This window comes from Aplidium turbinatum, chromosome 3 (assembly GCF_918807975.1).
Source record: "Aplidium turbinatum chromosome 3, kaAplTurb1.1, whole genome shotgun sequence".
Lineage (NCBI taxonomy): Eukaryota > Metazoa > Chordata > Ascidiacea > Aplousobranchia > Polyclinidae > Aplidium > Aplidium turbinatum.
This window is the reverse complement of record NC_137474.1, coordinates 9,466,412-9,483,255: the sequence shown is the minus strand read 5'-3', so window position 1 is coordinate 9,483,255 and position 16,844 is coordinate 9,466,412. Positions and strand designations below refer to the sequence as shown.

The window sequence follows — 16,844 nt, the reverse complement described above, 5'->3', positions numbered from 1 at the left end:
TAAAGTAATATTATGAATAGTTACATAAAAATAATTGCTAAGAGTTACTGGTTGAGATTTTATAGTATTAATGCCACTGCTCAATTCAACAAATTTACATTATTTTATTGTTATTTTATCATGTTAGTCATGTGAATTTGGGATGCTTCTAGCCTTTTGCATTGGGGAGATTGAGCTAGAAATTTTTCCAAGGATTTTGTAGCACTAAAGTCTATGTTGACTAATGAAGCAACATACTTTCTTATTTTGGCATGTAGCTTTTCTATTATATTTTGAGTGTACTATGTCTTTAATTGTTATTACTCTCAGTTTTGTTTGTCATAAAAAGAAATGTTTGAATGTTTATTTAGATTACATTTTTTTCTTCTTTTGATTAAAATGTCTCTTTTTTATAATGATTGATTGTTCTGAACAGAAATGAATCAGCCAACTCCAAATCACGTTGTTCAGTCAACAGAAAGTGATGTTGTTCCTAACGGACTGGATAGATTGGAATGTGAGCAAGCAATTTCTTCCTGTCACAAATCTGGCCACCAAGAAACCATTGCAACTTTGGATGTCACTCCTGAAGAAATTAACCTTAGTCATAATAGTTGGAAGCATTCTTCCCAGCAATGCCTCTCTCAGCATATCATGGAAGATAACTACTTTGACGATTGTGCAATAGAAAGACGAAGATCAGAAACATGGACATCTGGGATAACTGAAAAAATCCAAATCAATAAAACTACAAATATGCTTCACAGTGATAACTTTTTTGCAAAAGCAAAACAATTCCATGGGTCTGATGTTAATTTACACTCAGGTGCAGTTGCAAATCATAGAGACAGTCTACAACGTCAGTCAATTTCATCATTAAGTGATAACCATTCAGAAATTTCAGATTCAAATACTTTGGCTCATTTTTCTTCTAATCTTGATGGCAGTGGAAGCAAAAGGGGATCGGTAGTGTCAAATCATACCTCAAGCAACAACTCTATAAACTGCGCATTCCACCATCTGAATATGTGTAATAGTGAGGAATCTCAGTCAGAATTCACTGACATTAATTTACAAAGTAATGGCGTTGATGATTATGACTGCTGTGATGATAATAATGTTACTGCAGAAGATGATACGGTCACTGTAGAGACTGTTAAGCAAACTGGAAAGCCAACCATTGGTTCATTCTTTGAATGGTGAGTTGTAATCCCTTTGAAATGCAGGTTTTGGTTTTCACATTGTTATCTAACCAGAAATTTGGTGCCGTACCATTTTTACATCGTTTCAAAACCTGAAGGCAATAAAGATATGTGAAAATAACACATTTTCTCTCAGGGGTACAAGTTTTTTTTCGATCTTGCATTTGTTTTATTATATTAAGATACATGTATATAATTGTTTTCTCCAATGTGGTAGTAAGGTTTTGTAGGTTGTGATTTTAGTTGTAAAATGTATTACTATTTAGTAAAACATGTGCAACTTAACAAATTGTCATCACCTTATTCTTGTACTTTTGCAACATTGAATATGTTATCTCAATTTTACGTGTTAAAATTCCCCATTTTCGTGATGTGTTGTGTATTAATTTTTGAATGTTGTTGATTAGAAGTATATAATTCATCTTTATTGATTTGTTTTGGCTATACCTAAATTATGATTCAGAACAATCGAGACATGAATTTTAGCAACATCATAAGTAGGGGCACATGAGATTGTGCATATTTTTAAAGTTTTTTCTACCTTTTGTGGCTTCTTTTATTTGGTATAAATAAAAGAAATGCCGTAGAAAAGCAGGTAAACTGTAGTGGAACTATCACTGAAACGCTGTTTTACAAATATCAAAAATTTTGATAGTAACTTGCAATATTAAATGTAGCCTTTACTTACGTTTTGTGTCAGTTTTTACAATTCAGCTGCTGCTGAATTTAAACTGAAAAAAGATGTACCTAGTCTTATTGCTGAAAGCTGCTGACAGATATTATTTTGTTTCAAACTATTATACTTGTCTTTCAGCGGGACGTTATTGATGAAAATGTTTACATCTAAATACAAAATATGGTTAAAAAAAAACGTTTTGGCTTTTCTGCAACACTATTGACTACTATATTAAAAAATTTGAAGTGCTTACTGGTAAGCAAGTCTGTGATTGTCAAAGCTAGTGTCTTGTTTGTGTACTTTTGTCCAAATATCCTACCTGCTTTTTCTTCGGCATTTTTTCTTAGCCATTGTTATTTTACCAAAAATTTGGTAAGCGAGGTCTACAATTATCATCAGGGCTGAAAGTGGATGTCTGTCAGAAAATGGGTTTTTATTGATTATATACATGCTTTAAAGTCTTTCTCTTCAATGTTGTATATTCCAGGATTTCATCAACAAAAAGTCCATCTCCGTCCACCACCAGCACCTCACCGGCACTCTCTTCTAAACAATCTGTTCATATTAAGTCTGACATAAAAAATAAAAGTACACCTGAAAATGCATCCAAGTTTAATGGAAGTCGAGAAACTTCAGCAACACTGAACAAAAGTCCAAGCTCTGTCAATACCGGAAATGGAAAGATCCTGGGAGTAAAAAACTTCGGACATTCTATAAAGTCAACGTTGGCAAGGTATTAATAAATTTTACATTGTACTAAAAGCTCATCATTTATTGAACCAATCTTACTGCAACGGTCATTGATGCATTACCCTATTGTGTATCATGCATTGACTGTAATTATAAACTGAACTTTGTGAATTTAAGATTAGCATTTAGCATGTTATGAAATCATGCAACCATTGGCTTGTGATATCACAAAATTTATATTAATGCTTTCCAGTTTCCTAACTGTTTAATTCCTACATGACTAACTGCAAAAAATTCTACTGGTATGCGGTAGCACAAGTTAGCTCATTCCCATGTGCTATTGTTATGCATTGATCTGATGCATAATGCTTAAAACAAAATATTCATGTGCCATCGCATGCACTCAGTTTTAGCTAGGTGGTTATGGTTTGCTATTAGCTTGCATGTTGCAAGATAAACTCATTTAGCTAACAGCTTACCTCAGAATGCTAAAATGGAATGGACATATGACATTGTTATTTATTTTTTATTCAAAAATATATAACAAGTTTTTAGATTGTTTCTCTTGACGGTAGGGTGTTGTTGAAACTTGAAAGGTTCAAAATAATTAACTTGTACCTTACTAGACTACTAGCACATTGGTTACATACTAACTTACATTGCGGCATAAGTTGAAGTGGTTAAAATGCTGTTCACGTATTTGTCAGCTCTCTGAAGAGGGTATCAACAAGCGCTGACAAAATGTAGCTGATCAAACACCGACTGTTGTTCAAATCATCTTCTAAAAACGGCAATTGGACAGTTTTTGATACCACGAACCAAATTCGATAAAGATAAACTATGAACATTTGTTTGTTCAGTTGCCAAAAAGCTAGAATAATAGTATGAAAAGTTCATGGTTGTGTATTTGAACTTTGTAAAGCTAAAAACGCCATTTTTCCCCATCATCTCGATAGGTTATAGGCAGGTCATTAAGCAGCACAAATCAAAAGCTCTCCACTTACACTTTAAGTGAGGCTGATTTCATGACTGTTCTATTCAGTATTCACAAATTATGTGAAGCTGATCTGGTGTGTTCATTTGTCCAGGCTGAAACTTTCACCGATAGATTTTTTAATCTTTACTTTAGTTAATAAAGCAATGGGACTATTCAAAGTCACATTTTGTTTTCTCATTCTGACAAAATTTCACACCGTGTTACCCGGAATTAAATATGTTAGTACATTAACAACATAATACTGTATACACTATACAATACATCAAATATAGTTACTACTTTCTAAAACCTCTACACTACAGCCTGTTTCCGGAATGGCCCGATTCGGTGAGTCCGATTCGGTGAGTCCGATCCCTTAACGGGGGATTTTTTCAATTTTTTTTTTTTAATTATCGGGTACCGTGGCCTAATTATCATTGCCGTTTTAGGGTTAGGGGTTAGAGGTTAGGAACTCACCGAATCAGACTCACCGAATCGGACTCACCGAATAGTAGCAGACCCGCCTGTTTCACCCTAAAAGGAGTGGAGATTTTAGAAAGTAGTAACTATATTTGATGTAATTTGCTCTGTTTGGCTTTTTGCTTGGCATTGAGCACTTTTTGTAGTATTAATAGTATTTATTGTTTACTGTATACAATATATACCTATGATGATGATTACTGCAGATAATGGCACACCGTTTCGGCCTTACAACCTCATCAGTGCAGTAGGTCCACTGGGTGCGACCACGGAGCTATAAATCCATGATTATGTGCCTAATCTGATACAGACGTTGGCGATTATGGTCTTCCAAACTTCTGTTGTGTTTGTGGCCCATTGACTCAATACATATACTACTTGTATTTAAACAACAAATACTACAAAAAATGCTCAATGCCAGTATAATTATTTAGTTGTACAAAAGTGCCCCAGTTTGTACTACACTGTGTTGAATTAAACTTATATTTATAAACATCAGCAAAGGACGTTTCTGGAAGAATCAATTCGCTGAGCCTCTTTCTACTACTGCTCTGATATTAGAAGACAGACCCAGGTTGGTTATTGCTTTGTTTCTTTAACCACTTTGAAGGGAAAGTTTATTTACTATATATGGTTCTTACGTTTAAATTTTCCAATAGTTTTGTTGTTGATTGATCAATTGATCATGTGTTGTCGTTATCTTTATGTACAGTAACTTATGTTTCAGAAATTTGCCCACAAAATCAAACGTGGAAGCAGAAAAACATAGACTCGAATATGAGAAAATGGTAGAAAATGCTAAAAAACACGGTAGGTCTTATATCATTGCCAGACGCTTTTGTGTCTTTTGTTTATATTTGGTATTATATAAAAACACACAGTATTGTTACTGTAAATACCAGCATTTTTTGCTATTTGTGCCATTTCTTTTGTCATTGCATTTATTCATCCATTTGTTTACAATTACCAATATTGCCAATGTTACAATTACCAATATTGCGATTCATTAGAATTGCGAGACGTTCAAAAACGGAAAAAGCACTTGAAGGCTCAACGGAAGCAAGAAGAAGCGATTGCCACAACAAGCACGATCTGGACAAATGAAATCCTGCCTAACTGGAACACCATGTAGGTTCCCAGACAACAAAATTTTTGATTTTTACATTGATTCGATGTCTGGAGACGTTGAATCAATGTAAAAACGACAGCTTTTGTCTGGGTTGAAGTTCTTTTCTAGATAACTTTAATATTAAACAATATTGAAAATACAAATATTATTTACAAAGACCTCTTGTGTGTTCACACCACCACTTGGCAACAGCGGTTGATTGCTATTTGCGCAGTGCAGCGATCAAAATATTCCATTTTTACATCGTTTTAACATGTAGCATTGTTGAATCGATGTGATAACTCCTACCAGCTGAGCACTTTCACAATGTCTGCTGCTCTGTGCAGCGTGATAGTTGTTGTCTTAAACCCTGGTTTCAATGTTGTGTATTTTGCACAATTAATGTATTTAAAACGTTTTTAATCGTAAGATTGATGTCGGTTTATGATGATGTTGTTGTCAGTGAAGGACGGGTACTACATTATTTAAGCATCATGACCACTTCGAAATCATACCCAACTAACAAAATACAGTCTTTTTACATTGATTCGACGGTTGCAGAAAAAGATTGATTTTTACATGCTGCATATATTCATTGTCTATTGTAGTCGTCTAGTCGATGTTTGTTGGTTAAACTTAAAAGACGTTTCTTCTTAAAAAAATGATGAGAATCCAATTTCAATCCCAGGAGTCAAACGAGTCGCACCAGGCAATTGTGGTGGCAAGGGTTACCACCTAGTGTGCGTGGAAGGGTATGGAGGCTTGCCATTGGAAATGAATTGAACATAACGGAAGGTTAGTTATGAAATATGTTGCCCCCTGGCATGTTGGTCACGTTTCAAGTTACAAATTTTTTCTAGCTAGATAAATGTAAAAATGCTGGTTTTTATGATGAAGAGCAGTAGTAGGACTAAATTGTTTAATGTTTTATTCTAATGGCGCTATTGAAATGAGAACTACACTACACGTTACTGAATTTTAGTTAAATAGGCTTGGAAATTAGCCAGTTTTTGTTTCTTTATATTTTAGAAGCAACAAAAAGGTCACCTGTAATTCCAATGCTTACGTATTTTTAAACTCAACTGCTTGATCTGCACTTTGTTTGCTTTACACTCGTCATCGCGTCTTTAAATTGATATGCTCTATTTTTATAACCACCCCACAGACTTGTACAGCATTATGGTGAACAGAGCCCATGACAAACTACGTTCTATGAATGAGACTCAAAGCATCGGTGACGGTATGTGACGTCATCATTCATTTATCAATAATTGTCAACGCTGCCAATTAGTTTGTGACGTGCCAACTCGTGGCCATGCTTTAACTTTCACTAGCCATTGGATGCATTTCCTTTTAAGTGTATGTGTGAGTAGAAACCTGCCTTGCCATTAATCATTTCTGAATGGGATTGGAATATAATATTAAGTAGTTTCCGAAACAGTTCTCAAATTGATTGCATAAAAGTGAAGTGTTGTAGTTAATGAAGTAAAAATCTAGTCCCTTTAAGTTTGCATTTTTTACTGTAAATTTCATGAATTTTATTGGAAGTTTTCTAATTTCATTGCAAGTTTGCACATGATAGTATAATACAATGGTTCCCGAGCCTGGTGTAGTCATAAATCCTTTCGAAGAATATCAAACCTAGATCCAATGAAAAGATTCCTGAACTTGTGCAAACGTACTCGTAAGAATATAAGTTTGTGCTTAAATTTTAGAATTTCCCCAAAATTCATGCCTTCACGAATACCGCACACTTAAAACCTTAAACCACAGTTTGGGAATCACTGCTATAGGATTTTTCATAAGACTTTTTATCCCCACAATGCAGTTATGTTAGTGAATATCTATGTGCCAAACACAGATCCAGATAGGAGTATGCTGAATTAAATGAAACATCTCTAATAACCTACATCTTGTCTCCAATCGTGCCATTCCATGAATAACTGGCGACCGACTCCAGTCATGCATTTCTTTGTGCACGCCATGACTCAGCATATAATGTGTCATTGAACTTCACAGAAACAGAGTCATTAGCTGCGGACAGGGAATGCACCGTTGAGCTGATACGGCTTGATATTTCAAGAACATTCCCTCATCTTTGCATTTTCCAGAAGGTATGACCCTGGTATGACAAGTTCCAGTGATAAAATTTAAGACTTAATTCAAACTGCCAACTTTAATACTATTCATTATTTTTTATTTATTTCAATTTAACGTCGAATCAATGTAAACGGACGCAACAACTTTGCTAATCTTGTCTTGTTTCAGGGAGGCCCATACCACGATTTACTGCACGATGTTCTTGGAGCGTATGCCAGCTACAGACCCGATGTTGGCTATGTGAGTTTTGTGTGTACATCTCTATCAGCCTAGAGTGGTACACGTTAAAACGGAAACGTGGTTTGTTGATGTGTGATGTCACAGCACAAAAAATTGTTGTAGGGGAATTTTGTTTCGAGTTAAGTTATTTCAAACAGCCCCGCCACTTGCAGGGTGCTACTGATGTAGGAAAATAATAACAATGTGGTATGCTGTATTGACTTTGGGTGTATGTGTTGTATGTACTTGTTCATCGTGTATAAATGTTAGTTTTGTCTGATATTAGTGCACTGTTTTAATTTTCTTGTTTTTACAACGCGATGGTGTATGCAAATATCATTTCACTTGCATATTTTTACATCATAACACGTTTAATTGTTACTAACACGATACATAGGCCATATTGCCTTAGTAAGCGTAACAAGGAAGGAAGCACGAAAAGTCATTACGTGTCAAAGGCTTGTCATATCTTTCTTGTCGAAATAAAAGCTTCACGGTCAAAATATTATTAAAACATTTTTCAGGCGCTTTTTTCATTTTCAACTTTTTGTTAATTTTTGTTTCGAAAAAAAAGAGGATTGTTCTTGATACGTTGACTGTCATCAGGGAGGCGCCGAAGCAAATAAAGGAATGTTTTTGGTATGAAAATGATTTAAATACCAAAATACCCAGTAATAAGCAAGTTCCAGTACTGTATGGCACAGATACCAAAGTTTTGTCTCCAACTTCTTCACTCGCTCGTTATTTTGAGAGCGTTCAGACAGCGATGTTGCAAGTTGTGCTTTAGATTGGCAATATCAAACAAAAATTTCAGTGCCTTGTGTGCACTATCGCATACGTGAACTTAGATTGCTAGCCGAACCAAAAGCGAAAGTCATGGGATTTTCGATTGACTTACGAACCTGAATTGAATTTGTCAACTAACGTTCTTCAGCAAATCACTATGCTGTACTGTGGCAGTGACTTCCTACTTCATCGATTTGGGTCCAGTCAGCAATTCATTTTAAGCTCATTCCTTCCTTCGCTATATAACACTCTCTAGCAAGCAGATCGGGGTCCGCGATTTATTATTTTGTTACGTATCTTGTGTTTGTTAGTTTGGTGACGTAGGACCTCGAATCTAGGAAGAAAAACTTAATCTCCTTACCAGCAAGTAAAAAAACACTGTTCCTTGACAGTAACACGATCTCAGATCGAAGCCGGTTCTTTTTTTTAAAAAAGGAACTTTGCCAGCTGGGAAACATTGAAATGCAATCGGAAGCACGATTTCTTGTCATCATCTGACGCGTTGACATACTTTCGACTGCAAAATTTCTTCACACAGGCAAACTATTGGTCTAAATCTTCTTTCAAGATGAAGCGAGCAATCACCTAGCCAGCAAATTGGTCATTTTTTTCATTGAATCAGCGTCTGCAATTTAAACCATGGTCAATTTTCTGGCTAAGGTATTTTTTGCAGAAATTTACTCAAGTCGGCTTATTTAGCAGAAATACTTCACAAGTCAACTGCCACATGATAACTAGGTAATCACTAGGACCCGCAGAAGTCAATAGTAAAAACGTTTTTAGTGAAAAGTGTTACGTATCATTAACGTTCGTTTCGGTTGCTCAGAAGTCCCCTGAACAAGTTTGATGATAGGTCAAAAGTGTGTGGAAATTTTGACCTGAATTGCCATTATGGCTGTTACAGGAATGTTTAAATACTGTGCTAGGAAAACTAGAGTCTATTCTTAGACACTTTTTCCTCACAATCCTGGATTGACCAAGCACAGTTTTTTGCTACCTCAACATCACCAGGCGTAAAATCAATAAAAAAAAGTTGATTATGCAAGTCGTTGCTCAGCGTAAATATCGATTTGTTTAGGTTCAAGGAATGTCCTTCATGGCTGCCATGCTGCTGCTCAACATGGATCCATCTGAAACCTTTATTACATTTGCCAACCTATTAAACAAACCTTGCCAAGTTGCTTTTTTTAGGCTCAATGAAGAACTGGTAAGATCTGGTTGTTTCCGGTCATGAAAGGTTTTGTTGTCTGCGTACAAATGTTTTGCTCAGACAAGACTCTAACTTTTGATGAAGAGTTTCATTTTCGTACACAAGAAAGATTTTTGTGCATTTTCATTTGTTGTGTTTTTTTTTTCAAAATTTGCTTCATGTAACTTTTTTTGTTTGTTTTTGTTTTATTATCTTTATTCTGCATTGCGGGAAAGCGGACTTGAGCGCAATGCATCGGTGTGCGCCTTCCGACGTACACCTGACCCACGCTGCAGCCGACTGCAATGTCTGTTTCCGGTTGTCTATTCTACTTATGACTTAAATTTGGTACTACCCATTACTCGAAATCGATCACTGGGTAGAGGCCATTATCGTAAAGTTTCTTGCCCAGAGAAACAACAGCAAGTGCGGGTGGCTGGAGTCGAACATGCAGGCTCTCGACTGCGAGCCCAACGCGCTAACCACTCGGCCACTGCTGCCGACTTTCACGATTATACAACGTATAGTCGAAATTAGAAGTGTTAAATCAAAGAATATAGCTCGTACATAGCGAAATATTTAAATTTGTATAAAATTTGCGGTAAACTGCTGCAACGTGAATGACAACGATTTCTACGTTCCATACTTTCCTTTGGTAGTGGAGCACTCGGTCATTAATTGCCTCATGAAATTGTGTTTAGATGAAAACGTATTTCGCAACATTCGAAGTCTTTTTCGAAGAAAATTTACCAAAGTTATTTGCCCACTTCAAACAACACAATCTCACACCGGACATGTACCTCATTGATTGGTGAGTCGTTCGTGTTCATACCCAGACAGCAAAATCCGTCATTCTTACATTGATTCAACGTCTGCAAACGTTGAATCAATGTAAAAATGACGGATTTCTCCTGCAGCTTAAATTGTTCTGCAGATGACTTAATTTTTTAACGGTTTTAATGCTTCAACAATCAGCAAGATAAACCGTGTTATTGTCGCTCGAAATTTCTTGCAGAATTCTCCCTGTGATACCAATTAAACGCTGAAAATAAGTTCATTATTCCGCAACGTTTTATTTTTGAATTGGTATTGTTGGGTTGTGTTTTTATCACAATCAGTGTCTCGTGACGTCTGTTCTCCTGTTTTGCCAAGCTTTATAAAAGTTGGGTTTCATATAATTCCTCTTTGTTCTGTGTTTTTAATTTGCTTGGAATGCTTAAATTTCCATAAGAAGCTTTAGCGTTATATTAGCATGTGATGAATTATTGTGTTTACATCTGAGAGATTATATTATTCTCTCTGTCTGATGTTTAAGTTCCTTCTGGCAAGCGGATTATAAACTGATGCTCTCAATTATTTCCGGCCTTCAAATCCATGACATTGACGTTGTTTTTACATTGTACGTTCATAAAATCAACACAACAACATTGGAATTTCAAACTTCCACGATTGGTTCAGTGTTAAGATTTCCTATTCATGTCTTCTGCTTCCCACCAGGATTTTCACGATGTTTAGCAAAGCTCTTGGCTTGGACACAGCAAGCAGGGTCTGGGACATGTTCTGCAGAGACGGTGAAGACTTTTTGTTCAAAACTGCAATCGGTGAGTTCTGTGACTTCTCAACTACAATTATCCAAGACAGCAAAATCCGTTTTTTTTGTTTTGTTTTTTGCTGTCTTGGGTTGTATTTTATGCTTCAGGGCAACTTTTGCTGAAAATCTATATTATGTTATAAACTTATAAATTAATGTTAAATATTCTTGTTGCAACTCTCAAAAGTTCAAAGCTGCTCAAAAGTCCTGGTTGTCTTAAAACAAAACCAACACGTGTGATCAATTTAACACACCATCATTTCAATGCCATTTTGCATTGAATTAACATGTATTTACACAAATTGATTCAAATGTGGACTTTGCTTGGTTAACTTAACGAAGCTCTGGTGATTGTGGTTACTTTACCTAGAAAGTTTTACTACTTTTTTTACCATCGCAAACAGCAAAGTTCCTCATTTTTACATTGATTCAATGTCGCAGACGTTGAATCAATGTAAAAATGACGAATTTTGCTTTCTGAGATGTTGATGTACTTTGTCAGTCTTTCGCTACTGTAATGACTAACGATTCAAATTGTAGGTCACTTTTAAATCAATGATTGATGCACCAAGATGCAAACAATAATAATAATCGTGATAATCGTATACTATATTCAGTTTAAGTTATGCAAGCCCACAATGCATCACGTCACAATAGGGGATCTCATTTTTTCTGAGCTCATGCTCATATCTCCTGTATTGCTAAGAAACGTCCCGGCTAGCGAAATTTGTTTTTTGTACAATGATTCAACGTCTGCATTCGTTGAATCAATGTAACATGAACGGATTTGGCTAGCTGGGATAACTTTGCGTAGTTACTACAGTTGCTTTGTTTTGTATTCTGACGTTGCGTTTGCGCAAGCATTGCACAGCTAAATAAATTGCAGCGTTGTAGCGCTCTAAACATGAAATGCTACTGCAAATCACTGAACTGTAAGCCTGCACCATATTGAGGTTTAGAGACGTTATGCAGGGTGTTCATAAAGTTCTGTTACAATTTCAAAATGTTGAGATATGAAATTGTAACCGGACTTTATGAACATCGTGTATGTCTTCGTGACTTGGTATCTGCTTCACAGAAAATCAATTGAGATTTCATCACACTGTGCCGATTCAAGACTTTCTCTTTCACTCCCTTCCAAATTTTTTTTTACTCACGTAATACCGATCATGAAAATCCACTCAATACAATTTTAACTAATCAGTAGATTGAGTTTCGCTTTTTATAGCATGACCGTTGTTATTTCACAAGTGTAAATACAAGCGACTTGTTTTAACCTGATGTTGCCGGTTCGCTGTGGTTATAGCGGTTTGCCACGAGCTTTCGAAACACAGTTCCCTGGTCATGTGCAATGACGAACGACAAATTTTGCTTTGGCTCTGAGGTGATCTCGTTTCCATCCTTATACCGTATATAAAAGAAAGTACAGTTTTCAGTTGCAACATTAACATAGTTATAAAATATAACTACTCACCATGCATTTAGTTTTTTGTTGTTGTTTTTTGACTTCAGGCTAGGCTTTCATTAGATGTTGAATAGTGGCTTGCCTGTTTCTCAAGCTGTCATGGCAGTTCACTTCCGACATTCAGTCAATGGAACTGACATTAACAAAGAGATAAATTACGTACGGCCATGTTTACTCGTCTAGCATTTAATGGCACATTCTAACAGAGAATTGTGTTTTTATTTTTTTGACTTTCGATATCGTGATATTTAACTTTTTTCACAGTTTCTTTTGATAACTTTAAAGTTGATTTTATTATATATTTTTTTCATTTAATCAATACTGCTACTTTAATTTACTACTACTAATTTAATTTACTGCTACTACCATTACAGTACTACTAAATCTGTATGTTTTCGTATTGCTAGATAATTAGACTGCCAGTTACAACTTCTTGATATAAAGTCTGTTGCACTGACTGACGAAACGTTGGATATTAAACTCTTACGTCGTTTAACATCTTATGAGCATAGCCTGCAGTTACCAGAAGGCCGCAAGCAAACTTAAGGTTACCATCGTTGTCAAATGTTACCGTTTGATCCACAGCTATTCTGAAGTTACACGAAGACTTGCTGCTACGGATGGAGTTCATACACGCAGCTCAACTCCTGACCCGGTTGCCCGCGTCGAACTTCACTCATCAGCAACTCTTCAATCATGTCGCTGATGTCATAATGGTGTCCCGTGGTAACCGGCGTTGGAAAGACGTGCTCTCGTTGATGAAGGACGCCTCGTGACGTCACACATCCGTTGTTTCCGTGTGAATTGATGGAAGTGCGTGCCCAGCAGCCTCGCATAAGGAACCGCTACACTTCGCCGAAGGAAAGTGGTGTAAAGCTGTCTTTATGTTCGTTTTATTTCACGAGACACAAACTGCTTGCTGTAGGCCGAGTGGTAAGCAATGAAAAGAGACTGGGATTTTAGAACAACGATATTGTAAAGAACCTTTCTTGTGAAAAAAAAACTTTGTAGATTAATCGTAATCTAACGTTGAAAGCGGACAAAAACACTGTGCAGCTGTATTGCTTGTATCAAAGCTTCTTATTAACTTTTTTCTGGTGACAACGAGCGTCATTTTGCTTTGCACCAATGCGGAAATGAAACCGTACATATACAATGCGCCCGTGGTACAAAAGTCAACAAGGCCTACTACACGATGTAGCCAACGATATCATGTGGCTATCATGACTGTCACTGTAGCTTGCTGATGCTGTTTCGTGCGACTTTGCGCTTAGCGCAGGTATTCAAACTGGATTCAATCTCACACAAGAATGACTACTGACTAGATATTACAAATCCACCAATGACTGCAGAAAACAAGTGCCATCCCATTGTTCTCACAGATGGAGTCTCAGACAACAAAAACTGTCATTTCTACATTGATTCAACGTTTGCAGACGTTGGTAGTGACAAATGGTGGCCCTGGTGGGGTGTTGGAAGTGACAAACGGTTGGTCGTGTGTTTGATTTGCTGTGACATCACGGTACCGGTACATGAAAAGTTGGAATTGTGTGGAGGGGGCGATAACGCAACAACTTTTCATGTCTATCTTCAAGCAGGTCATTCGATGTCTTACTATGGCACAGTCGAGTGCTTTTGGTAGGAATCAAACTGAGGTCGTTGGATTGTCGGGCAGACGCTCCACCACTCGTCTGATACTTTGATGGCGTCAACAAATTGCTCGAATTGTTCTTCAATTATTCATGTTAAAACGGCTTTTAAGCCAAAACCCAAAGAGTTTGTGCTGTGCGACGAACGTGTAGCGTATTGCTTGTAGCGTAGACCACAGGCGTATTGCTTGTAGCGTAGACCCACAGGCGTATTGCTTGTAGCACATTGGTGATTGGCCGACCCCTAATTGTAAACCTGACCTTTTATTGTTTACCACTTGCAACAAAGCGGATTTTCTTAAATCTTTTTTCCACCTTCTGTATCCAACTCTTGCATAAAAAAGCTCACAAGCAAAAGAAACCTTTAAAAATTTGAATTAAATCAAAAAAAATAGTCAACTTTTATGGGCTGGTTAGTAGTTTTAATGTCATCTTCCTCATCTTACATTTAACATACCGATTGTTATCACTCACAGGAAATGCATTTGACACTTGCGTGATTTCCTGGCGTTATGCAGCCTCCACTTTGCAATTGGTTACTGTTGATGTGTCTCTTTTGTCTGCCGCATGCAAGCCTATTGAATTACTGTGTTTCCACAAAAAAAATTAAAATTTCAGACTATGCTTTAAAGCTAATAGAATATGAATAGCTTTGCTTTTCGTGGAGAAAGCTTTGCATCATTGCTCAAAAACTTAAACGCTGTTTCGTTGTAAAATGATGATGATGTTGCCTCAGGCTGACTGGGTATGGTGAGCAAGGTTGATCGCCATCTTTTGACGTAGCCTGGCTGCTATCTCCATATTACAGCGCAGCGTTCTCATCCAGCATAAGTTGCCATTTGAACAAGCGTTTAAGAAACGTAAAAGTATCATTTTTGCTTGTGCGTTGCTACGACCCAGAGAGAAAAATCCGTCAGTTTTACATTGATTCAATGTAAAAATGAGGAATTTTGCCATGTGGGACGTCACTTGCAAAACACAACGGCTGCACGCACAGCAAGCAAGTCATTTCTGTCTGCAGACGTTAAATCAATGCAAGAAGAACTTTTGCTTGGTTGACGCATTCTCTCAATCTAAGACAACAATATCCGTCATTTTTCCATTGATCCCAGACGTTGAATCTGCTGTTTGGGATCGCTTTACGTTGCCATCCAATTTGTGTTTTGTTGTCGCTAAATTTGCTGTACACAATGTATTATGTTTTAAGAACAAACTCTTAAGTCATTTTCACGTTGTTTTTTTTAATGATATCACACACCTAGCCAGCGAAATCCGTCCTTTTTGCTTTGATTTCTCGTCAGTGTAAAAGGGAAAGATTTCACTAGCTCGGTACTTGATCCCTTACACGTGCAATGTAGGAAATTGAGTTACAGTAATATATAAAAATGTTTTGCATCTTTTCTGTTTTTATTCAGCGACTATGTCTAGATCGTGTATCCGCACGATGGCACTTTAGAGCAACGAACTATTCTCTACTCGACGTTTCAGTGTTTTCTTCTGAAAGTTGTCACTTTGTTGGCAAACTCAATACGGACATTTTCTGCATTTTTATATTAAAGCGGAGTTTTTGTTTATATTTTCTGACGGAGAAACTTAGCAATATTACGTTGGTTTTATGTACTCAAAATCACCAAGATATAAATCGCTTCATTGAATTACGTTCAATACTCTATTAATGTAAGTTATAATAGCTTATTTTATCTACATGCGTTTTCCCCTACAGTAAAATCTGTCATTTTTGCATTGATTCAACGTCTGCAGACGTTGCAGTCTGCATCTGAAGACGTTGAATCAATGTAAAAATGACAGATTTTGCTGTTTGTGATGTCGCACGGTAAATAGCGATGCGATGACTGCATTGTTGGATGAGAATTTGACTTATTCTGTAGTTATTTTTTAGACAAGCGGCGGATGAATATTCTTTTTATGCGGGCTTTGTTTGGCGGAGTGTTTCTGAAATATGGACGCGGTTGCAATGCATTTGATAATGCTCAGTCCATCTTTTTGTTGCAGGGTCCTCATCAGTTGTTTGTGTTTTATTGTAGAAGAAAGTCACTCAAAATAAACATGTTTTACTTTAAAATGGATATTCCATTTAGTTCGTGTGTGGATGTGAAAGAGCATCCAAAAGTAGCTAATTGCGAATGTAGCTGTACACTCCGATATACCCTACTTTGCAAAGCAGCCTGACCAAGATTTTAAAAGTTCAGGAGAGTTTAAAACTTCTTTTCTAAAATCCTAACTCCCTCAAAAATTGGTTGATTGTTAGGCTTCCCTGTGGCAATCACGGTATGCGAGTTGTTTTTATTTATGCACATGAGCGTAAAACAAGAACGTATATTTTTGTTGCGGCCTACTGCGGTTGTTGTGATTATGCTTTTTAAATCAACCCTAATAAATGTTGAGTGTGAATACATTAATAAAACTTTAAAACAGTGACATAGCATGCGTTTATTTCGAAAGCAGAAAAAAGAAAGACCCCCTCCCATTCTCTTAGTTTTCAAGTTTATGCCAACTGGGCCAATATACACGGCTATCCTGGTCTAAATTGATGTTCATGCGTGTTCTCTCCGTTTTTACTTCCGTTTACCCTTTCCCGAAGATTTTAAGGTAAATATATCCCTCCCGCTATTTTTTTTATCAGAATTTTGGTGTGTCTTGCTTTAGAAGTTATCTTTAGAAAATCTACCCCTTTGATAGATAAAATTTATCTCCAGTTGTGAAATTGCGGGTT

At 36.6% G+C, this 16,844-nt stretch overlaps 1 protein-coding gene across 1 annotated transcript; it reads left to right on the top strand.

Annotated features, from left to right (window-relative positions):
- The first annotated feature begins 386 nt into the window (after positions 1–386).
- Positions 387–16,549, top strand: LOC145766256 (TBC1 domain family member 12-like). The gene is made up of 13 exons (XM_082577931.1): positions 387–1,178; positions 2,345–2,590; positions 4,503–4,577; positions 4,731–4,813; positions 5,014–5,131; positions 5,800–5,906; positions 6,277–6,351; positions 7,131–7,225; positions 7,380–7,451; positions 9,295–9,423; positions 10,107–10,216; positions 10,903–11,006; positions 13,047–16,549. The coding sequence occupies exons 1-13, from the start codon at positions 418–420 to the stop codon at positions 13,235–13,237; spliced, it is 2,166 nt and encodes a 721-aa protein (XP_082434057.1). The 5' UTR covers positions 387–417; the 3' UTR covers positions 13,238–16,549.
- The last annotated feature ends 295 nt before the right edge of the window (positions 16,550–16,844 follow it).

Excerpts from the sequence above, each read along its gene's own strand:
- LOC145766256 (XM_082577931.1), top strand. The coding sequence starts at position 418 with ATGAATCAGCCAACTCCAAATCACGTTGTTCAGTCAACAGAAAGTGAT. Across the intron at positions 5,132-5,799 it reads CTGCCTAACTGGAACACCAT|GAGTCAAACGAGTCGCACCA; the intron begins GTAGGTTCCCAG and ends TTTCAATCCCAG. Across the intron at positions 7,452-9,294 it reads ACAGACCCGATGTTGGCTAT|GTTCAAGGAATGTCCTTCAT; the intron begins GTGAGTTTTGTG and ends CGATTTGTTTAG.